The sequence below is a fragment of the Zonotrichia leucophrys genome, chromosome 1A (assembly GCF_028769735.1).
Source record: "Zonotrichia leucophrys gambelii isolate GWCS_2022_RI chromosome 1A, RI_Zleu_2.0, whole genome shotgun sequence".
Lineage (NCBI taxonomy): Eukaryota > Metazoa > Chordata > Aves > Passeriformes > Passerellidae > Zonotrichia > Zonotrichia leucophrys.
The window spans coordinates 44,152,862-44,177,016 of record NC_088170.1 but is presented as its reverse complement, the minus strand read 5'-3'; the positions used below and the strand labels follow the sequence as shown (position 1 = coordinate 44,177,016).

The following is a 24,155-nucleotide window of genomic DNA, read 5'->3' as shown; positions in this document are numbered from 1 at the left end:
GTTTCTAAATAGGAACCAAATTAGTTTTTGCCTCTTCAGACTGTCAGTCACTAGGTTCTCATAAACTGATCATCAGTTTTTCAGTGACTCTTTTATCTGTACAATTTTCCATATTATTGATTGAATTAATGTAATTTCAAATTATTGATCTTTGACCGAATATTCCAGTATTCACACTGCCTTCTTCATCTAGAACTGATGGGAGTTCCCTGTAGGAACAAGAGGGTTCCTACAGGGATTGCTAGTAGGGAGATTTGACATCCCTTTGCACTCATTAAACTGTAGATGTGCTTGCTCTAGTTCCTTCATACCCTTACTGAAATAAAATTGAGCCTAAATTCAAAATAATTCAAGATATTCTATCCAGTATAAAACATGTGAAAAAACAGACTCAGGTTTTTGTCTACCCACACATAGAGTACATCATCCTGCTTTAAAAGCAATTAGAAATTTTGTTAAAAATGTTGGGATTACTCATCCAGAGAAAGATAACTAGTTGCTAAGTAAAACACGTATGCTTTGCTAGTAAAAGTTCAATGCTTAGTCAGACTTTATGAATTGACAGGCTGTTGCAGTTTAAAGAAGAATTTTGTCTGGCATTTTAAGAAAAGTTTTATTGAACTGTGTAAATTTTAGTAGCTCTATAACTTTCTGACATGCCTTTTCTTAGAATCTTTTTTTTCATATTAGGAGCAAAAGTGTATCCTGCTGATATCAAGGTGAAGTTCAAGGACACGTACGCTCTCTTGGGACAAAACGTGACACTGGAGTGTTTTGCTCTTGGAAAGTAAGTGTGTTTTAGTTATTGTACAGCATGAATTGCTTTCATATTTCGGGGAATGAAAATACATATTTCATTATCAAATGCTCTTTTTGTAGTCTGCAGTTTAACTGCCAGTTCTTGAACACAATCATTTTTACTTTATCTTTTCAAGTCCGGTTCCTGAGCTCAGATGGAGTAAATACCTTGAACCCTTGCCAGCCTCTGCTGAGATAAGCATGTCTGGTGCAGTTCTTAAGATCTTCAATATTCAGTATGAAGATGAAGGGCTTTATGAGTGTGAAGCTGAAAACTATAAAGGAAAAGATAAACACCAAGCAAGAGTTTATGTACAAGGTAGGAAGAACAGTTTTTTTCTTGATGATCTGTGTTGCCTTTACTTAGGTTAGAAATGTCTGTTTTCACAGTTGATGTCTGTGTTGATTCCTCATACACTGCTGTTCAAGTTGATAGAGTAGAATCAAAATTCTTGTATTAAAATGCAGGCATGATATTTATGTATTGATTGTCTGGTTGGATAGCTGGTATATACACTTTGGTATATACTATATGACAGTTCTGTGTTACCTGTTATGCATAATGTAAATTAAATCAATTTACAGTACTTGAAGTGAAAGGACTTCTGGAAGAAAAAGAGACCATGAGGTTTGTTAGGATTTCTTGTTTTCTTATTTTGTGTTTTCTGTCTTAGCACTCTATCTTATTAGCTATGCACAGTTCTTCATTCCTTCATCCTCCCTCACTTCCCTTTTTGCATTTGGTTAAATTAGATAGCTGAAAATGATATCTTACTGCTCATAATGAAATTATCCCAAGTAACTTGGCTTCTTGTCTGAGGTTTATGCCATAAAGCCATGATATTAAAAGGTCACACATAGTATCTGAAGCACCCTCAGAAGATTTATGTCTCTTTCACTGGTTGTGCAGAAGATCTGAGTTAAGATCCTTGGCTGAGTGCTAGAACTACAGAAGATCAAACTCAGAATTAGTGTGACAAGGTTATTACTGCTTATAATAAGTAAAGCTAGTAAACTGCTAGTAAAATATAGCAAAAGCAAATATGCTGGGCTGTTTCAGTATTAATTTCTTACATATGGTGTTTGCACCAAGAGAATAATTTCTTGGAGATCCTTTCAGTACGTTTTGCACAATTTCATGTCATTTACCCATCATTTTCATAGTGCTACTGAGTAATTTTCACACAGAATAATCTACAGATCAATATAAGTAGTGATACCTTGTCTTCTGTTTTTCAGGAACCATTATTTCAATTCCATATTTTCTTCTCATAAAAAATAGTTGGAGGCTTTTCTGAATCTATGTAGTAAGACAAGAACTTCTTTTTTCTGCCGGTGCATTGCTGAGTTATCATCATTACTTTGAGTTTCCTGTTTAAGTATCATGGAAAAAGCAGTGGAATTAATGCAACATAATGCTAATTAAATATGTATGTGCTATATTTACAATACATCATGTATTTTATTCTGCAGCTGCTCCTGAGTGGGTAGAACATATCAATGACACAGAAAGGGATATAGGCAGTGACCTGTACTGGCCTTGTGTAGCTACGGGCAAGCCTATTCCAACAATTAGGTGGCTGAAGAATGGTGCCTCGGTGAGTGTATTGCTGTAGGTAACACTGGCTTGAGTGGAAACAGTGTTTTGAAACATGCATTAGTAAAGGTTAAAGGAAAATTAATTATAATGATCTAAATATTTCCTGATGCCACTTGCATGAGGCATTAAAATCTATTTTTAAAAGTTTCATCTCAATCTTCTCTTATTTCTTCAGGCTTTTTAGTATTCAGCTTTGACTTACCAACTTCATTTTGACCACATGTTTAGGAGGTAGAGACCCCTTTTTCTCTAGGCCTTTTTAAGTAAATGCTCTTCACTCTGGGTAAAGAATGTCATCTTTTCTTCAAAATTAATCCTTTTTACCATATTAAACGTGAATGTGTCTTTAAAAATAGAAGAAAAAAAGTCAGTGGAGATATGAAAATAGGTTATTTTTTAAAGTATCAGTGATCTTTATCCTGTATTTTTTCACATTTTTTCTAGACAAAGAGTGTTGCAAATGTTTAGGTGATGTTTAAAAGTAGTTTAAAGAAGTACTGTTTGATAATTTAATTCTATTGGAATATTTGGTTTAAACAAAGTAAATTTTTTCTCCTAGTATCCTGGAATCATAGAATGATTTGTGTTGGAAGGTGCTTTAAATATTGTTAGTTCCAGCCCCCTAGCAGCGGACAGGGGCACCTTTCACTAGCCCTGGTTGCTTAGAACTCCATTAGCCTGCCCTTCAACAATTCCAGGGATGGAAGATCCACAACTTCTCTGGGAAAAACCTTATCAAGCATTCCAACAGTGTATTCAAAGTGTAGTGCTTACACTAAATGAAAAGCCATTAAAAAACCAAGAGAATACGAGGGCACAGTGCAGCTCTGCATCTGCTGAGCTGTGACTCGTAGCAAACAAACAAAACAGACAATGAGGCAGATTGGTTTTTGACTGTATGTCTTAAGAAGAATGTATGATGTTGGAGACAGAGTAGGGATATCACCATCTGCTATATGGAGGTGGCTTAAACCAGGAAAAACAATGCTTCTTTTCTAGCTTTGGTGGTTATTGCAAACAAATATTTTAACAAGTGAGTTACTTGCTGTTCCCCACTGAACTTGGCTTTCACTAACAAAATCTGCATACTGGATTGCAGAACACAGTGTGCAGGGCTCCAGTAGTACACCAGAAGATTATGCTGTGTGTTACTATGATGATAAGATGATTTCCAAATGAAAGACTGCAGAAATGTTAATTGCCTTGAAAGTATAATTTGTTTCTAAATCAGATAACTTGTAATTAGACCTTTCATTTAGAGCACAACAAAGATTCCTTGTATAAAATCTGATTAAAACATTTTCACATAAAATAGTCAGAAAATATGCTTCTCTTAATCTGTTCTCTTTTCAACTAAGTACTGTTCTCCTAATCTTCCACTGCCCCATGCACTCCAAAGCACTTAGATACAAGAGTTAAAGCTTTCAGCTTAATTTTCTCAAGAAAACAGAACACATTAACATGATCTTTCAAAAAGTGATTGCCATCTACATTTACAAAATACCCCACCTTAACTACCTTACTTTGATTTACTGATTTTTGCTTTTTTACATTTAAACCAAAATAGTTTATTATCTCTCAGAGGAATCTTCTGAAAAATTCCTACCTCACCGGGACTTGCTTTGACTTTTTGCTGTTATAAAATTATGTAACAACAGAAAGCACTGATGAGTGAGCATGGCATAACAAAATTTATGTGCATAAAATTAATTTAATTCCTTGTTTCTTATTTCTGAATCAGTAGTGTGCATTGATATGATAACAGGGGATTGGAGAGTAAATTTCTCTACTGACACTCAACTAGAACTTTCCCAGAAACTTAGATATTGAATTGCAATGACTCTTTCTTTAGAAAAAGGTGAACCCAATCTTACTGAGAAAGGAAAAAAGAAAAAAATTTGGATGGGTGTGGATTCTTCAGCTTATGTAGTTTATGTTAATGTCTTAATATCTTGTTATTTTATTGATTCTGTGTTTTAGTTCCGGAAAGGTGAACTAAGAATGCAAAGTCTGACCTTTGACGATGCCGGCATGTACCAGTGTATAGCAGAAAACATGTATGGAATTATTTATGCAAATGCTGAACTGAAGATTGTGGGTCAGTGGGATTATTTTTCTATTTACTATTTCAGGCTTGAGTAAGATAGCAGTTATATTTGCAAGTACTGTTTGGTAACAGATTCCTGTGAGGATGAAGCTAAGAACTCTCACTCAATCTAGGTGAGATGCGGTTTATTTGAACTCTCTAGCTGGTTTTTGACAACAACTTGAGGAATAAATTTACCAACTTGTGGGGCATGTTTTCTGTTTGTATTTATGGTGCTTGTTTCCTAATGTTCCCCCTCAAAGGAACTGATAGTGCTGATGTTATATGAAGCATAACATAGAGTTATGAGTTGCAGCCTAAGTTTTTTAGCTCATAAAACTGGTTAAGAAGCATTTTAATTTTTGCTCACATATGATTACTCCTCTGTGATGCAAAATCTGCTTTCCACTTACCTGGCTTTTGAAGCTCTTCATTTTTGTTCTCCCCTTTGATTTTGTTTTCTGCAACCCCTTACACTGAAGTCACAATGTCTGGTTTTACCCACAGATAGCTGTGCCATTTGATGGCTTGATGTAGTTATGAGTCCACTGTGTTTTCCTGAGGAGCCTCCTGTTGAAAATTTGACTCTCAGATCCAAAGTTCTCAGCCTTTAAACAATTTCTGACATTTTTACTGATTTCATTAGAGCAGACACACTGACTGTGTGACATATTTTTCTAAATTTCCCTGTGGTAGTTGCTGTTCTTTCTTGCCTTCAGACTTTCCCAAGAACTAAACTATTCTTGGTTTTCCCAACCCATGCACAACAGTGCTTCAATCTACACTGTTATTCCATTACTATGTACTCACTACCAGCTTGGTTTACACAAAATGAGCACTTTTTAAATGTGTGTTTTCAAAATTCATTGTTGGTAATATTTGGATATTGGTCAGAGTTTTGCTCTGTACTTTTGTAATTAAACAATAGCCTTTTTTCCTCAGGCTGTGCACACACTTGCTGGCATAATTAACTTGCTGATATGCCAAGATGCAAAATAATGAAAAGCTTTATTTTCTTTCATTTGGTTTCAAATAAAGAAAAATAGTAAGCAAAGATCTGACCTCAGAGACATAAATGTGGTGCTTATGACAGTCACATCTCAATACTGTTGTACATCTGAGACTGCACCTACAGCCAGCTGGCCAAACAGAAAACCACAAAGAATAAGAGGGGTGCAATTTTAGTTTGTAGAGAGGGTTAAAACCACTGAAAAGTAAACCCAACTATTCTTTGGAATTATGATTGAGTGAGCAACTTGTTAAAGAAATTTATCTCCAGGAATCTGAATTTTATTAGGGCTGATCAAAAGGCCTTTTGAAAGGGAGGAACTTTCAGTGGACTTTGATCTTGTTAGATTAAACTCAGATGAAAGTTCAGAAATCAGTAGAAAGAAACCTCTAGGGTAACACAGCACAAAACTACGTAATGATTTTTCATTTCTCTTGTAGATCAGCACATACTTCAAGTACATCTCTGTATCGTTAGTACTTTTCTCACTAGTCTGCATAATGAACATTTTTAAACAATTCAATAGTTCTGTCTTTTATTGTATGTTGGAAACAAATTCTGTTTTGCAGTAAAATCACTAACAGCAGTATTTGTGTTAATTTTTGCTTTCAGCTTCACCTCCTACTTTTGAATTTAACCCTATGAAGAAGAAAATCCTAGCAGCTAAAGGGGGACGTGTAATCATTGAATGCAAGCCTAAAGCTGCTCCTAAGCCAAAATTCTCCTGGAGCAAAGGAACAGAATTGCTTGTAAATGGGAGCCGGTTAGTACTGACTGTCAGTGAACACTTTAAGCCTTAAAAGTGTAAACTTTATGTATCATGTCTGTCTATCCCATAGGATGATTTTCCATTTTGCAGACTTCAGGGACAGGAGAATGTATAACTTCAGGAAAATAATATGCCAAAATGTTGCTGGCAGTATAGATTCAAGGAGTTAGCAGGGTATCCAACTTTACCCAGTCTGATTTAAGAATTGAGTTGTACCATAAAACTCTAAGAAAAATACTTGAATCAGTACAAGTGAAGAGAAGTACATTCTCTTGCTCCAGCAGTCTGAGATTGATGTCTAGATCTAATGTCTCAGTGTAATCCACAGTCTCTTTAAATATTTTTTACTGCAGGTGTGTTTATAAATCCAGTAGTTAGATGTGAGTTTGCAAATGATTTTTGTGGTTTGTTCTCAATTACCACAGTTCTACAGGAAGCATTGCTTTCTAATAGGAAGCATTGCTTTCTAATATAGAATTTCATTTCTCTTGCACTTTCCATAGCATACGTATCTGGGATGATGGGAGCCTGGAAATTATCAATGTCACAAAGCTGGATGAAGGTCGCTACACCTGTTTTGCAGAAAATAACCGAGGAAAAGCCAATAGCACTGGTGTTCTAGAAATGACAGGTAAGCCTCAGAATTGCAATAGTTTGTTTTGGGCAGAATCCCTTAGTTCAAAATGACTAATTTTTGTTCCAGCATTGCACTACTTTTTCTAATGTAATTGCTCATTAACACTGAATTGATGCTTTTAAAGCATATTGCTCAGTTGAAACTGGGTATGTTTGCATCACCCTGAAAACTGCATCTCAGTTTTCAGGGTTGATATTTCCATAAGAGATTAGTAAACAAGATCCATTAAATTGACATATTTTAATGTGTTGTAGGGTTTTGGTTTGGTTTTTTTTTTTTTTTTGGTAGGGGGTTTGGTTTGGCTTGGTTTGGTTGTTTGTTTATTAGTTTGTTTTGGTGGTGGTTTTGTTATTGTCGTGATGGTGGTATAAGCATGTTTGAGAGAGCATTGCTGTTAAAGAAAAATGCATTTGTGAGATGAGGGCATATATATATGGTTGCACTTCTAAATTACCTTCTTTTATCAGTATTTTTATTTACTGATTGAGTAATGATAGCCTTAATTGTGTATTTTAAATCTGATGTCAAATAACTAAATAACTGTAGACTACAGACAGGAAGGACAGGAACAGCATTCTGTAAGACCCATGTCTGTGAAATACAACTGGTAGTGGAAGAGTCTTTTGTTAAATAGGTTTTTAATCTCTGTTCCAGAAATCATGCTAGATTGACATGACAGCTCAATGCTGATGTGCTTTCTTCCTTTTCTTGTATTGTTTTCTCTTCTTTTTCACATGTAGCTATTTACACAATTTGTTATGCATCTATTATATTGTTTCTCAATAGATAAATTAAGATCACAATCCCTGCAAGGCTGTAATGAAAATCTGACTTGGCCCAACCAAGTAGAACTTTTCATTCATTACAGAGACAAGTTTTAAAACATAGGAAATACTATAATTGAAACGAGTCACGTAGGACTCATCCTGTGTCTTCTTTCTACTTGAGACAGAGTCAAGGAATAAAAATAGTTGTAATGTGATTCAGAGATTTAAAGAGCTAAAGAGAAGCCAGCTATTTTAGTTATAAAATGCTTTCTTTATTGTCTTCAGTTTGGTCCTTTGAAATGTAGTTGTGTGAATAACGTGAACTAGACTTTGAGGCAGTGTTTTAATGTATGATCAAAGAGTTATGAAGCTGAGCTTATATTTTAATAAATATTTATTTATTGGAATTCTTCATGTTTGCCATTAACTTCACAGAAGCTACAAGAATTACTTTAGCTCCATTGAATGTCGATGTCACCGTTGGAGAGAATGCTACCATGCAATGCATTGCATCCCATGATCCCACATTAGACCTGACATTTATCTGGTCTCTAAATGGCTTTGTAATAGATTTTGAGAAAGAACATGAACATTATGAGCGGAATGTTATGGTAAGATTTTATAGAACCTTATTTAATACATGAAAGCCTAGTTTTCTTTGTTGTGAGTAGTTGTCTTTTCTGTGTCGGTTCAGGTCCAGTAGGCCAAGAACATCAAATAGAATTACAATTCAGATACCTTACAGACACATAGACACTTGCAGGCAGATACCTGAAATCAGATATCTAAATTGATGTAAGTATTTTGGTACCTCAGATTATTACTGAAAATAGCTGTTAAGGTAGATAGCCTGATTGTAAACAGGGTGTAAATTACCTCAAAAAATTTTGCATATGCATTAATTTTTATTTACCCATGTTTTTATTATCAGTATTTCTGGAATTTGGCACGAAACTGGGCCAGATGGTGGGTAGGAGTCAAACAGTTGGTAAACACTGAGGAAGAGCAGTTTATGAGAAGGCTAAACAAGTTAATACAAAGATACTCATTTTGGCATGTAGAACAATCCTAGTTCCTTCGTATTTGCATGTATAGTTATGTTTTTAGAGTCTTCTATGAGTTTTATTTAAAATTAATATCTCTATTAGAAATCCTTTCTTGTTAAGTCTAATCACCTGCTGATTTGCCTAATATTCAGCAATCTCCAAGTGGCTGCCTGCTTGTGTAAATATTCTGCTAGTCTGGATTTAAAATATTCAAAAATTCTCATATTTAGATACTTTTTTTTTTTTTTTTTGTGCTCCCAAGAGAATCAGTGGGTATGGAGAGAAATAGTTGCTGATGGTAGTTGTGGTGTCTGGGAACACCAGGGACCACATTTAGTTTTAGCTCTGTGTTCAAAATGATGTACCAGTGCCCCCTGAAGAGTCATTCTCCTAGCCTGGCAATATTATCTGATTTTCCATGGACCAAGAGATTCCTGTTTTTGCTTTCAGTATCTGTTTATCTCTATGTGAAAATATGTTGAAAGTGTAACTATTTTAGTCTGATTTGGAACAAAACAGCCCTTTGAGGAGTCAAGAGTTGCCTCAACCTTCTCCTTTGCTGAGTTGTAAGATGTAGTTAAGAAGCCACATTGCTCCCTTTCAGTGAGAGAGCATGTTCTTGTCCAGGAAGCCAGTAGAAGTATGGTAAGATCAGCTGATAAACATTCAAACCCAAAGATATACCCTCCTTTCTGCATAGCCTGACAGGCGGTGTCCACACTCAGTAGCAGGGTGGTAAGCAGTCTGCAGTGTATTTTGTGTTGCCTCAGGAATGAGTAAGTATGTAGTTATTCTCCAGTGCACTGGCATCTTTCAAAACATTTCCTGCAAATGGCTATTAAGTCACACTTGTGATAGGTCTGTGTTTACACTCCTGTAGAGTACTTGATGCATAGGAATACCTTGGAAAAGCTTGAATTGCCTCCTTGATTGTATTAGTTTGTCCTTAGATAAAGACTGGAATGAGTCTGAGTGTCAGACAAGAGCTTAAAGAGTAAAGCCCCAGTAAACCTACTCCTTGTGAAAGATCAAATAAAATTAGTCTGTGTCAGATTTTATTTAGTTGATTGCTTTAAGCTACCTGACAGTTGTCACACAAAGTAATTTGTCCCATAGAACAGAAAAGCAGGTTGAAAGTGTTAATGAATTGGTTATTTTGGTGTGGAAGGAAGGTAAAAATGGCTTTATCTGTAGTGCAAGAGAAAGCACTCCATCTGTGGGTCATGTGTTGAACATGTTGAGCAAAAAATTCTATATCACTGATACACACTTTTGAGGTTTCCTCTAAATAATGAAAATAGAAGTAAACTGGAATTATTTTTTTTCCTTTAGGGGAAATTAATTCTGAAATTTAATCCTGCTTTTAAGGCACTTTTTAGCAAAGCACTTCAAATTGACAAATGTGGGACCAAATAAGGCCTTCTGAAAATGTGTAATCTCTTAGAAGATAGACAATTTAGTTTCCAGCTACCTCTTTCATCTTCCAGATGGCCAGTGGTCCTGGACTCCTGATCTCAAATTCTGATTATCTCCTCAGTATTTTATGTCCTTTATTGAAGTGCTTAATTTCGAAACCAAATAACCCTAACTTTTCTAGACTACCTTGATCTCTACAAACTTTCTGTGGTCTGCAGAGGGAGGGAATGAGGTTCTTCTCTTCATGTGAGTGTTGAATCTTGTGCTGGAATGTTTCCTTTTTCAGTAGAGGTAGGGATGGATACTCCACAGGATTCAAAAGATGAAGAACTCTTAATTCACTTAGACCTTTAAGTAGTTTGTCAATTAATTTATTATCAGTTAATGAATTTGTTACCAGTTAATTTACTTCAGGATACCCTGAAGGATAACCTTCCTCCTGAAGGATATTTCTTGGTTTGTTTTGCATTTGATCTGTCAAAACTGGTAGAAATTCTTTTAGCAGAGGCATCTTCTAGTTTTGCATTCCTAAGCCTTAATTCTGGGCTTTCAAATGCAAAGCAAGTGCAAATAGTCCTTGTTACTCTTCCACAGGTACCTTGGTCTTTATCTGGGAAAGAGGAGACAGTAGGATTGCATTTGAGGTCTGCATTTGTAGGTATTAGGTGGTTCAGTGCTTAAGTAATAACAAATGCAGAATTTTTAACAAATTCAGCAAATCTAATGCAATGGTTTATGTAGGATATAATTAAGACAAATATGTAGTTTCTGTATTTCTCTTCTCTTCATTTGTTATTCTATTGTAGCATTAAGGGTTTTTCTCCTTCCTGGCAAGCAAAGGGATTTTCTCTTTTCTCCTGCCAGTTTCCCTCTCCCTGGCAATTCTGGGCTGAAGTCACTGGGTGGCAGGTTTGCTCAGGCTCTCCTGGATGTAAAGAGTGAGCTGGTTTACACTTGACAGCAGCAGCCCGAGCTGCTGAGCTTGAAAAGTGCTCACCAGCACTTCACAAACGCAAGAGAAAAAGATACTGCACTGTGAATATTAAGGTTACTGGGTATATGAAGCATGTGCGTAATTTCCTGTTGATGAGGGATCCTCATCTATCCCTCTGATAACATCACTATTAATTTATGTGACTATGCAGATCAAGTTGCTGAAACTTGATAGAGCCAGAGTAATTTCAGTTCTCAAAATAATACTATTATTATTGTCATATAGACATAATGAAATGCTAATAAAAATCAGGTAAACACCTGCATAATTCTTTTTTCTTTACATGCAAGCTTTGGTATCTCCATCATTGCTGAAGGCAAAGCTAATTTGCATTACATTAATACTAATACTAATTTCTCAAAAGGACATTTGTCAGTTCTGTTTTCATTTCCTGTGACAGCAGTATGTAAAGGGAAAAAAAAAAAAAAAAGAATTGGTTAGCTTCCAAAGAGTCAAATGGAGTCTTCAAAATCTTACTATTTAATAGATTACTTTCAAGTTTATATCTAGTTATTACTCTGATTATTTGATTGAGGAACTAAACATTTACACATCTTTTCAAGTCCCAAAAAGATACAGCTCTTCAAGTAATCTGGAAAACTCTAATGTTTGTTTGTTATTTATAGATCTGGTTTTTGTCATATATTTTTAAAGATTGAAAAGATTACTTTTAAGATGTTTATATTTAAAAATACATAAAGTATCCAAAAAGGAATATTCCTTTAAGTTCATTACAAAAAAAGAGTATTTTTTTATACTTTTGAGTCCCACTAGCCTATTCATATGGATAGTCAGGAAAAGGAACTCCATAATTTAACTGGTTCAAGTCAGAAACTTGTACGTAGGCTTAAGAAGAGTTCAAATTTAGGCTGTAGTTGTCTTAATGACATAATGACACAAATGCATTTTAAACAGCTTCCCATATCATCAGTATTTCTGTTTGCTACCTTATTTATTAGTTGTCTTAATTGATAGCAGTGAACCTGAAACCCTGATAGTTTTATCATCATTTTATCTTTAATAAGTTAAATTGAATTGCTGTACAAGTGTTCAGGAAGTTGACATTCTTGCAAAAAGCTTTCTTCTTTAAGTATTCAAAAAAGAGTAAGTGGTGATAGATACAGTAAAGCCAGGAGATGAGTTTAGTCATAGAGACAACTGACTTGCTATCTCCTCACATTTTCTCATATAAAGGGGCATTTCTCAAGCTGAGGCTGACACACCTCAGTGTCATGAGTGCTACAGAGCAGGAAGCAAAACCTGCTGAGTCCGCACTGACTCTGAAGTGTGAATTCTCAGTTTGCAGTGTTCTTTCCAGTGTTCATAGGTGCAGGGACATGGCGCAAAGGCAGACAAAGACATTCAGCATAAAACTTGCAGGACCCACAGCTCAGGCTCTATTCAGCTTTGAAGTAGCTTCTGAATCCAAGGTGTGTGTGCATAACCACCTCTGTCCCTGCAGCTATCTTGTGCTTAACCTGCAGTAGTGTAGACTTCTCTGAATACTGAAAAGCTTGCGTTTTCCTTATGCAAATATTATTCGTCTTACTTTATCTCTCTTTGAAGTACAAAAAGCTTTACAGTGTTCTAGAATGACACATAATATTCTGGATATACACTGCCAGGCAGGTACTTTTCACACTTAAATGAGTGCAACACAAATGGAAGAGCCTGTTTCTTTATTTAATTTTTAAAGGTGATTGGTCCAGATACCAAAATTCCCACTGCAAATTTCTGAAAGTGGTGAGATGAATTCTAGATTGGAGACAGTGTTTGCCAAAACACTTTGTTTGTTTCTTCTCCAAAACTGATGAGTTTATAAACAACAAAGAACAGGCTGAAATATAAAAGTCATATTAGAAAAGATTTACAGCTGCCTGTTTTTTGTACGGTTTTTTAAGTTGCAGTTTGTTGGCTGACATGGATAGACAAAGTTATTCTACTGCATGCTCCTGCTTCAACAGATTGCTATGGAGACAGTTAGTTTTATTGTAGAAATCTATATTCCAACCCAAACTATTCTATGATTCTATGATTCTACTGTTACCTGCAGCAGAAAATATACAAGGATTTTAATTTCCAGTTTTCTTCATTGCTTTCCCTGGTAATCCTCCTTGCAGAGTGTTTAGCCTTGCTCCAGGTGTAGACCAAGAAATTAATAGAAAGTTCAAAAGAACTGAAGAATTAGAGAATCATAGAACAGTTTAGGATGAAAAGATCTGTAAGAAAACCAAGTCTGACTGTTAACCCAGCACTGTGAAGTCCACCTCTAAACTGTGTCTCTAAGTGCCACACCTACAGGTCTAAATGCCTCCAGGGTTTGATAATTCAGACACTTCCCAGACTGACCTGTTCCAACACCTGACAGCCTTTTCCATGGAGAAATTTTTCCCTTGTTATTTGAGAGAAGAGACCAACCCCACCTCACTACTTTGGGTGAAGAGTGATAAGGTCCCACCTCAACCTCTGCTCCAGGCTGAACGCCCCCAGTTCCTTCAGCTGCTCCTCGTCACACCTGTGCTCCAGCGCCTTCACCAGCCTCACTGCCCCTCTCTGGACCTGCTGCAGCACCCTGATGTCTTTCTTGCTGTGAGGGACCCAAAACTGAACACAGTACTTGAAGTGGCTCCTCAGCAGTGTCAAGTGCAGAGTGACAACCACTGCCCTTTTCCTGCTGGCAACACTTTTTCAGATATAGGCCAGGATGCCATTGGCCTTGGCCACCTGAGCACACTTATGATCAGCTGCTATCAACCAGCACCTCCAGGTCCTTTTCCACCAGGCCACTTTGCTGCCACTCTTCCCACATCCTGTGGCACTGCCTGGGGTTGTGACCCAAGTGTAGGACCTGCACCTGGCCTTGACCTCATACGATTGGCCTTGGCTCATTGATCCAGCCTGTCCAGATCCCTCTGCAGAGCCTTGCTTGCCCTCCACCAGATCAATACCACTGCCTAACTCACTGAGCATGCTCTTGATCCCCTCATTCAGATTGTCAGTAAAGATATTAAACAGGACTGGCCTCAGTACTGAGCCCTGGAGTACCCCACTGATGCCCAGATGCCAGCTGGATATAACTCCACTCACCACCATGCTCTGGGCCTGGCCATCCAGACCATTTTCTTTCCCCGCAACAATCCACCCATCCAAGCCATAGGAAACCAATTTCTCCAGGATAATGCTGTGGCAAATGGTGTCAAAGGCTTTCCTAGAGTCCATCAGAAAACATCCACAGCCTTTCCCTCACCTAATGAAGAGGTCACCTGGTTGTTGAAATCAAAATAGGAAAGCTCAGTTACGCGCTGATTAGGAAGAAGAGGTTATTTATGGGCTAGAACAAAGCCGGAGTTGTAGTGAGCTCATTTAGTACAGTTTTTGAATGTATTAAGGTGGCAGGTGATTGTTGATGGAGCATGACCAACCAAATCAACTGCTTACTGGGTTTTTATGGAAGAGAATTCCAGGACTCTCAAGGTACTGTCTCAATGCAGCTGTTTTCCGTGCCTTGATGCATTAGGGCGGTGCTTTAGACATGAGTGAGCAAAAAGTGACTCTGAGTATTACTCCCAAAGCTACCCAATTTTGGGTAGGTTTGGAGGAGTATTTAGAGGCAATGGCCTAATAATAACAACTTAGTGAGCATGGAATGTGATGGATGGAGTCAGTGGTTAGGAGCAAGGAGGGGAAGGAAAGCAGAAGATATAATGCTGAGGGTGAAGCCAACAAGCAGTTTGCTCTGGCAGAAGCCTTTGAGGAAATGTGTTCTACTTACAGCACAAAGAATTGTAATTAGTTTAGAAGATCTGCCAACTTCTCTGCTAGAATTAAAAAATACTCTGCAAAAGCACTTGACTGTGCTTGTGAGACTGATGAGGCTACCAAAATTCATGTACCATCTGTAGTTAGGTGGCAGAAGCTAAGAAAACCAGCTGTGAACACTACTAAGAGAAATGTAGTTTGCAGTGTATTGTGAATTTTTGTCATCAGCCATAAAGCTGTGAGCCATGAGCATAAGTGAGCAAGTACCTAGGCTTTTTCTGCTGTTGTAAGTGATATAACAAGCCCCATTACCAAAGGGATGCGGGTACAAAGCACAATGTCCTCAGGAATTTTCAGTGGTATGCTGAATGGAGAAGAATAATAATACATTTGTTGGAAATAATTCCCGGTCCACAACTCAAGTGTAGAATTAACATTGTATATCCTTTACATATAAATATAGCTCACTGAAGGAAAAGATTCTTTAGTGGGAATGACTGTCTGTCATCATTATCCTGCTGAGTTTTTTTATTTATCTATAACTGTGGCTTATACAGCAAAAGAAGGTCTCAGGTGAATAGGATTAAGACAGTGGTGTTGCACTGGGGGTGTTGTCTCTATGTCTCTGATGTCAATAGCAAGAAAACATCTATAGTCACATTTACATTAACTTACCTCAACAGCTGTTGGATTATCTGTTCTGGTTTTAGCAACCACTCAACTAATTCTTTACTGGCAGGATCAAACCAATTCATGTGAGCTCATTTAGAGTTAATAATTCTGGGTACACATAGTAGAAAAAGGTATTTAATCTTATTTCTAGCTTGGACAAACTGATCTCATCACCAAGAATCCCATCTCTTCTGGATTACTTCTTATTGATTCTCTTACCATTTTACATCTACTGTGTATTAAACAATGCTGAAGCTCAGATGTCTAATTTTAGTACCTGAATTTAAAAAACCACTCTGCTTACCAGGTTCTTCTATTTCTGCCAAGTTAACTTTCTTATTTTTTGGGCTTGGAAGTCTTATATTGTTCCTTTATTGAAGTTCCTTTATTGTCTCTGAAGGCCCAACAAAAGTGGATAAGACACTGTTTTCAGTCAAAACACTTGATTCCTGTAAATGGTATTTAATTGTACAGGGGCAAGTTCTGATGGCTTTTGGCAATTTAGTGCCCTGGCAAAGGTAATGGTCAAAAAAAACCCAGTGTCTCTCAGAAATAGGTCATAAAATGCTATTTTTGACATCAGTATTAAATCATAAATACAGGGCTTATACGGTGCAAGTATTTGCTTGAAACTTGGTAAATACTGAGTGGTGAACCACAGATACCCTTGGAATATCCCTGAGTATTGCTATCACTATTTCCAGTCTGTGATTCAGTCTTCTCTGAGTTAAGGAAGGCATTTTTAAGCGTAGCCAAGCTGAGGTTTTGGGATGAAAACATACAGTACATTCATATCTAATTTGTGGACAGAATTTGCTGATGCCTGTGCTCTTAATTTGCTTGGTAAGCTCTTCTCTTACCACCAAGAACTTCGGCTTCTTCTGAGGTATGGATAGCTTCATTACCAACTGCATGAAGGCTTGCTCCAGGAGAGCTTCTGAAGCAACAAGATACAATACTGTATCTATGATTTTTTTGATGATTTTTAAAATTATGTTACATTTTTCAATCTGTTTTTCATTATTTAGGTTTAAGACCAAGTTTCCATAAGGGAAATTATTGTTTGGGCAAGTATATGGGCACATCATTATTAAATACAATAAATTACTTTAATTAAAGTACTAACATAGAAATAAGTACTACCCCCAGTAAGAATTTGCAACCATTTGCTATTGAAGTTGTAATATGATGATGAGAATTCCCATAACTTGTTTCTAAACCTTATTGCTTTGCCCAGCATTTGCTTACGTTTATTTGCAGATAAAAATGCAAGTAATTATTAGAGAATCACTGTGGTTCTTTCTAGGATGACATTTAGTGTTAATGAACCAATACACAGCGGCCAAATAGGGAACTGTTTGTCTTTTTTATTAAAACCAAAACCAATAAGAGCAGAATTTAAAAAAAAAAAAACAAAACAAAAAAAACCCAAAAAAAACCCAAAAAAACCCTCCCAACGCACCCCAAAAAACCAACAACCAAATGACAATCAGAAACTGAAAAATCAAAGAGTTTGATTTTTTACAGCTTCTTTGTTGTAATTTTTAGAGGACAGAGGATCAGGTAGCTGCATTCTTTTTTCCCCATAGAGCTACTGACACTCTGACTGCTTTTTCTCCCTGGAAGCTGTTGCCAGAATTGCTCAGCCCACTGTAGGGCTCACATGTGATTAGTCAGGTGTTCAGCCAGACAGTGTTCACTTATGCAGTAACTCCAGCAGATTTTCAAAGGATGCTCTTTGCCACAGCAGTCTTACTGGAGTTCTCATGAATAAACTGAAGAGGCATGAGCACAGAAATGACACTGTCCCAGATTCTCCTCATCTCTGTAGGATCCATGCACTTTGAAAAATCAAGTTAAAAGCCATATTAGCCTTGAGTGAAAAGTGTGAATATATATATATATCCACATGGAAATAGTTTAATAATAGCTAAGAGAGAAATTATCTGGAATGTATCAGGAATACTGGATTGTTCACTGATCCAGCAGATCTGTTTGATCCTTGCTAGCAGCACTTGTATAACTCAATAAGAGAAGGCACAGTGTAACCTGTCTTTCTTGCTGACCCTGTAAGGCAATCAGCTGACGTATTGCTAGCTAGAGTCAAGCACTCTCTTTCATGTGTGCTTGATTCTTCTTTTATTAAATTATTTATTTACCAAAGTAATTTCTTAAATATGTGAATTCTTATGTTGGACCTAAAAAAATTGATGCTAACATTTCAGTTTGTGCTGAAATTTTATGCCAGCAGAAATTGAAGCTGGCAACCAAAATCCTCACTGGAGTCTGGAAAGGAAAAGGGTAGTGTTATCTGTGAATTTTAATCTCTCCTAAATATAGACTATAAGCTCTCATTCTAGTTTCAGAGCATTTGGAAAAGATTTAACCTTGCTTTCTCCCCCCATCCTTCTCAATCAGGAAACATAAACTGGATGGTATTAGCTTTATTCCATTTCTTCTGAATGTTTAAAAGCAGACACACAGGCCATACTATTCAAGATTGTCTCAAAGGTCTGTTTTGTTACCCAGCATCTCTGATGATGAAAGCACTAGTTCTTACACCTAAATATCTTTGCACCTAAATATATTTTCATATGTACCATTTTGCATCTGAATTGTTTTTATTCCTGCATGTAAAGATCTGTGGATTGCAGTGAGTTATCTCAATGTTTGGGTTTTTTCTTTTTTTTGCGGGGAGGGTGTTTCAGTTATATTTTTGAACAATTTTCAGTGAATTAGGAAATCTGAATGTTGCCCCTGTTGATATAGTGTGGTATAAATTCATGTATCAATATTTTGGTTGAACTTCTACTCCCATGAAAGTTCAGATATATTTTGTTGAGAACATTTGGGTTTTTAGAGAAATCTCTTTAAGACTAGCACATGTATAACCCATTGATTTAGCCTAGTAATCTTTTTCTGGAATAAAAGGCTGGATGGATAAGCAAAATATTTCAAGTGAGTTATTTTTAACTCTTAAATTCTTCACATAAAACGTGTTTTTCATTAAGAAATAGCTGTGGTGCACATAGTCTCTGTTCCACTCGTTGTTTACAGGTGCACATCTGGTCACTCAGAAGTGTCATAGGATAAAAATACTATATTCTGTTTGCCTCTCTGCACAGCCAAAGGTAGCCAGTGGCCCTCATAGCCATCTGAAAACATGGCTGAGTATTTCCCAATAGTTTGGCATTGGTGAAGAGTGTTAAGGAAGGATTAGGGCCTGGGATGATCAGTGTATGAGCCTTTTTAAAAGGTAAATTTCTTCCCTGGCATCCTGCTGTTTGCCAAGGAGCAGTGAGAGTTGAGCCAGGGAAGAGCATCTCCAGCCTGACAGGGACCTCAGCAGCAAGGGAGGGCAGAGGAGTACAGGGCAGCTCTAGGTGCACCTTTGCTTAGGCTGTGCTTGTAGCCTCTCCGAGATAAAAGCTCAAGTACTGCTATAGGATTAAAAAGGAGCAGCCAAACAGCATCCTGCTCTGTTAACAGGACTCCATGACATTCTATCCTGCCAGTGTGTTTAAAGAAAAAGCAAGTAATGGTGCAGAAAAATTGTATAACTGTGGGTTTTGAAGAAATTCTTGACTAAATTTAGTTTTCAGATATGGGGTTCAAAAAGTAAGAGGGAAATGTTGATTTGTTAATAATCATTTACTAAAGTGTCTAGTTTTTTCATGTCTAGTAAAGAGCTGCAGCTCCTCAGGAAACACAGGACACTTTCAACAGCTGTCCTATAAATCAGATCTATGTTTGAGGGTGATCCATCGTCTAAGTAAGCAATTACTCTTTAGAAATAGCAAACCCTGTAAGTCGGTTTGGAGGAATATGTAGACAGGTATCACATAGCTGCCCAGGGATGTTTACCAGTTTCACTAAGTGTTGTTTTTGTGACAGATTAAATCCAATGGTGAGCTGCTGATTAAAAACGTCCAGCTGCGGCATGCAGGGAGGTACATGTGCACTGCTCAGACAATTGTGGACAACTCCTCCGCTTCAGCTGACCTTGTGGTAAGAGGTAAGCCTCTCCAGGTAATACAGAAATGTGGCTGGTTTTCACCTAGACAAAACACAAAGATAAGGGTGTTTCTGATTGTTTAGGGTATGTGATTTCTGATCAATGGATGGCAGAAATTAAAAGGAGAAGTCCATAAACAGGCAAAGTCTTAAAAGTCTACTCAGGGTGCTGATTTGGTTGCAGACATTTAGAGGTCCAACTAAGCATGTGTTCTCCTGAAAAGAAGTAAAGATTTTTTGATTATGGGTTTTTTCCTTATGTGAAGGCAATATTTAGATAGTTTAATTTGGTGTTCATTATTAAATCATTATTAAAAATAGATTTCAAGGATCATTTCAATGTATCTCCTGGATACATTTCTAAGTCACTTCTCAAAGCTGTATGGATTAAATTATTGTGTATAATACTAGGCCTACATTAAAAGGATTCTGAGTTTTCAAATTACAGAAACCAAGACATCTGAGGTTAAGTTTATCTCTCAGTTTTTCTCTGAGTCATGTCTGTTAAGCGTTACTGCATTCCCAAAATGCTGTTCTTGCTCATACAGTATGCACCCTACAAGATCTGTTACGATGTGAAGTTTTAATAGCATGGGTTAAGGTCCTTTGGGCATTTTGCTTTCTTTTATGCCTGTGGGCATAACACATTCAGAAGTGCTAATGCTCTGTTTTGCTGAAAATCAGAACTGATGTAACTTGTACATTCAGTTGCCTTGCTGCTGTGTTTTGCCCCACATTCAAGTCACATCACAGAGCTCTGTAGCAGCTGAAGTATAACTAGTGTCATGGTTCTGAGCTTCTGTTATCTCAGGCTGTTGTGCACTTGAATATTTCTGCATTTAATTTTTTGCTGGGTATTAAAAGCCCATGAAATGTCATCAGATTTGGATTAAATGTCAAAGCAAATATGGTAAGTGATAAACTACAGAATAGATCTGCAAAGTAAAAGAGTAGGATGTGTTCTTAAGCCAAAGTATTATGTAAGCAGTTCCTTTTAAAAATTAAAAGGCAAAGTGCTTTATCAAGTTTCTGATTCCCCTTCCAACACAGTAATTAGAGTTTCTCAGAGACTATTTTATAGAAGAAATTAGCATTCATTTTGTTCTCAAAATTCAGATTCTAATGCAGTGAACACAGTTCTGCTTACAGCTGCCATTTTTGTGAGTGTAAGCATCTTAGCAGGCCAAGAGTAAATATCTTACGAAATATGACAAATTGGGATTGTAGTTTCGCTGCATTGGTAAGGAAGAGGCAACAACAGGGAATGAAAAGAGCTATGTTCCAGAGCATCTCATCAGTGGGGCAGTAAAGGATAGGCCACTGTCACTGCAGGCACATGAAGATGTTTTGTCTGGTCACAAAACAATTTAACAGTTCATATGGATTGTTCTATGTGATCTTGTTTAAATTGCTGGTGATGTTAGCCCACTGAAGACTGTGCGGCCCCTCTGTGCACCTAGAGACCTCAGTGGCCATGTGTTGGGCAGTGTTACAGTGCCTGCTTCCAGCTCTGGAATGTGGAATGCCTCCTGGATGTGCTTCAGGCCTGTGCTGTGGGTAGCTCCCTCTTGGCTGGACTGCTTGGAGTTTGTCACCTGGATGCACCCAGTTCACTGTCCCTGGTACCACCTTATCAGCACCTGGCTCTGCCCACTATATTTGCACCCAGTGGAACTGTGCCCCATTGCCAAAGCAACTACCAACCTTGGGGTTAGTTTGGGTCCAGTATCAGCTTTCCTATGGAGCCTTTTCCTTTTCCTATGGCCCTTGGTGTTTCCTGAGACATGCCATTTTCAGAAGCTGATGGGGAGGGGAGAAGCTGTAAGAGGTGTATTTTGAAGAAGGTAGGAAGGTTGTTGGGAGTGATGACCCTTTCCATAGCTTCCGCCTGAGGGCTTCTGAAGTGAACAGTCTTGCAGGAGAATGCGTCTATCACCAAACCTTACATGTGTGTGTCCTTAGAGCTGGGGTACGAAATATGCATGTTGTCAGGATGGAGAGTTAACCAACAACCCTCATCTTAAAAATCAACTCTTAACAACAATTTCTACTTCCTGCGTCCCTTGTGAAGAGTAAGAAGCCATTTCCACGTTCAGTGAGGTATTTAGCCCTTACATTGAAAGGAGATCCAAGGAATGAAATTGCTTGCTTGAAGGACATATTCATTGAAACCAAGGAACAGCAACATATGCTAGTACATGCTCTTGTTTCAGTTGGTTTCATTTGAGTCCTTTGACTCAGCTGTATGGAGAAAATAAAGAGCTCAAGAGGAGCTGAAAATATATTTGGCACACTGTGTGTTTAGATCTGATGTAGAAATCTCCTTCCATTCTTTTTTGTTTTGTTTTGATTCTCTGTGGTTTCTCTGTTAATAGTGCAGAGAAATATATTATGGTACTCTTGGGGTTTTTAATATTCTCTGGGATATGTTCAATCAGGTTGTTGGATAATTATCTGAATCATGTTGGCATTTTATTATCTCTGAATGTTGAAGCAGAAAATACATTTCAGTAGTCCTAATGCATTGTATCTGTTTTTACACAACAGTTAATATGCATCAGATAACTGTGTATCATACAAAACAGAAGCACAATAACAAAACCAGAATTTTGTAGGAGCTTGGAACATGATGAGGGGTTTACCACACTGGGGTAATATGAAGACCAAGAAAAATAGGAAGAGATCTATAGAAATCTCTTCTGCAGTATGGTTTTTCTCCAAAATAAGTCACAGGGTTTTCCACATAACTTGCTGCCAGGGCCCAAGTGGCACAAGCAGAAGTGTAGATTAAAGGTGGGCCCCCAATAAGGTCAGCATTAGGTGGAATTTGAGAAGGAAATTTTTTTGAGTTTCTTCCTGAGTTCAGTTTTATTTGGTAAAAAGAGCAGCAACATTTTCAAAGTATCATCTTTTCACTTAAAATTATCTCAATATTGATGAGGCAAGAATCATGGAAGTTTTATTTGGTAGTAATAAAATGCAAGAGGAGCTTTCCTCTGAATCATTCCCTAAAGTATTAAAAGTTGATGAAATTTAATACTTTCAGCACATTTAATTTGTTAATTGTACTGTTTTTTGTTTTTCCAGGTCCTCCCGGCCCCCCTGGAGGTATAAGAATAGAAGAAATCAGAGACACTTCTGTAGCACTTACCTGGAGTCGTGGAACAGACAATCATAGTCCTATTTCTAAATACACTATCCAATCAAAAACCTTTTTATCTGAAGAGTGGAAAGATGCCAAAACAGGTAAGAGTAATGCCAGAAGAAATAAAGATAGTAAGTTTTAAAGTATAATTGTTAGAAAGTTTGACTAATTGAAAAGTAATCACAGTAGAAGGAAACCAGGGATGCTGTTGATGTCTGCTCCATCAGTGTCAGTGTCTGGTCAACAGCATTTGCTGGGAAATTCTGTTCCCAGCATTTTGAAGTCCTGAACTGAATATGGAGAAATACAGAAAAGAGCCAGCCAGAGTTGCTGCTTGTTTTTTTGGCTCTTTCCTTGTTGCCTGAAACATTCAACGTCAACTGCTGGAATCATAAAAATTTATTTATAAGTTCATTGGGATGAAAAGTGGATGTCATCGTTTTTGTAATTTTTATGGAGAAAGCTGGGTAAAATTGTCTGCTTTTTCCTGGGAGCAGACTAAGTTCCAGTTGCATTAAAACTGGCACCCCTAGAGAAAACATGGCTAAGATTATCCTTCTAACCACTGGATGTCATCATTGTGCCACAAAATTGCAGTTAAAGAGGAACCTACCTGAGCACAGGACATGCTAATGTAAATTTTTTGCAGGATTTAACATAAAAGCATAAATTTTAATATTTTTTAGGCTACTAGTATCTCTGAATGCTTTATGAAGGATAGCATTGTCACAAGCTATACAGAATTTTCCTATCAATGTGTTTCATTATCCCATCCTTATAAATTACAACTGAAGTGCTTTCCTGTGGAATTAAGATATCACATACTCAGCATTTCTAAATACTAAGAATAATAATAGTTCCAGTGATTGTCTTCCATTTAAGTTTTCACTTGAAACTACAGACATATAAGAAACAAACTGACATATTGAACTGAAAATCCCTTACATTTTTTAGAGTAAAACGTTAGATATAGTCTTCTGCCTCAGATCATGTTTTTCTTTCAGACTATGTAGTATATGAAGTTCACTTGGTTATGATTGCCTCCATCAGCCAGGACTGATATTTTTTATGTCAAAGAGCTTGGAAAAACCCAGAAGGTTCCCCAGCCCATTCTTATCTCTTATATCTTGTTTAATGGCTTCTTTAGAATAGATTTCTTTGAACGTTAAAAAAAATGTAGAAATTGGAGCTGTTCTAATAACTGATTATTTGGTTCAGTAAAAATACATGCAGGAGGGAGGATCCTTTTAGACTTAACTCCGCTTTTCTCAGGATAAGTTAGTTTTATTTCTTATTCATTCTGTACTTTTCAATTAATGAAAATAAGGAAATGTGAAGAATTTCAGGTGGCAACTGGTACTGTTTTGTTTGTGCTGTGCATTATTGGAACTGGAAATGGAGGTATAAGAGTTAACATAAGTGTTGGTTTCAGATCTTTATTCT

At 37.1% G+C, this 24,155-nt stretch overlaps 1 protein-coding gene across 1 annotated transcript in view; it reads left to right on the top strand.

Moving 5' to 3' along the window:
- Positions 1 to 24,155, top strand: part of CNTN1 (contactin 1) — a 204,196-nt gene that overhangs the window by 148,349 nt on the left and 31,692 nt on the right. The window contains exons 8-16 of the mRNA XM_064702590.1: positions 691 to 787; positions 936 to 1,117; positions 2,272 to 2,396; positions 4,379 to 4,496; positions 6,106 to 6,256; positions 6,766 to 6,893; positions 8,102 to 8,277; positions 19,448 to 19,568; positions 22,655 to 22,813. Coding sequence (XP_064558660.1) covers positions 691 to 787; positions 936 to 1,117; positions 2,272 to 2,396; positions 4,379 to 4,496; positions 6,106 to 6,256; positions 6,766 to 6,893; positions 8,102 to 8,277; positions 19,448 to 19,568; positions 22,655 to 22,813 — 1,257 coding nt within the window. The remainder of the gene's footprint in view (positions 1 to 690; positions 788 to 935; positions 1,118 to 2,271; positions 2,397 to 4,378; positions 4,497 to 6,105; positions 6,257 to 6,765; positions 6,894 to 8,101; positions 8,278 to 19,447; positions 19,569 to 22,654; positions 22,814 to 24,155) is intronic.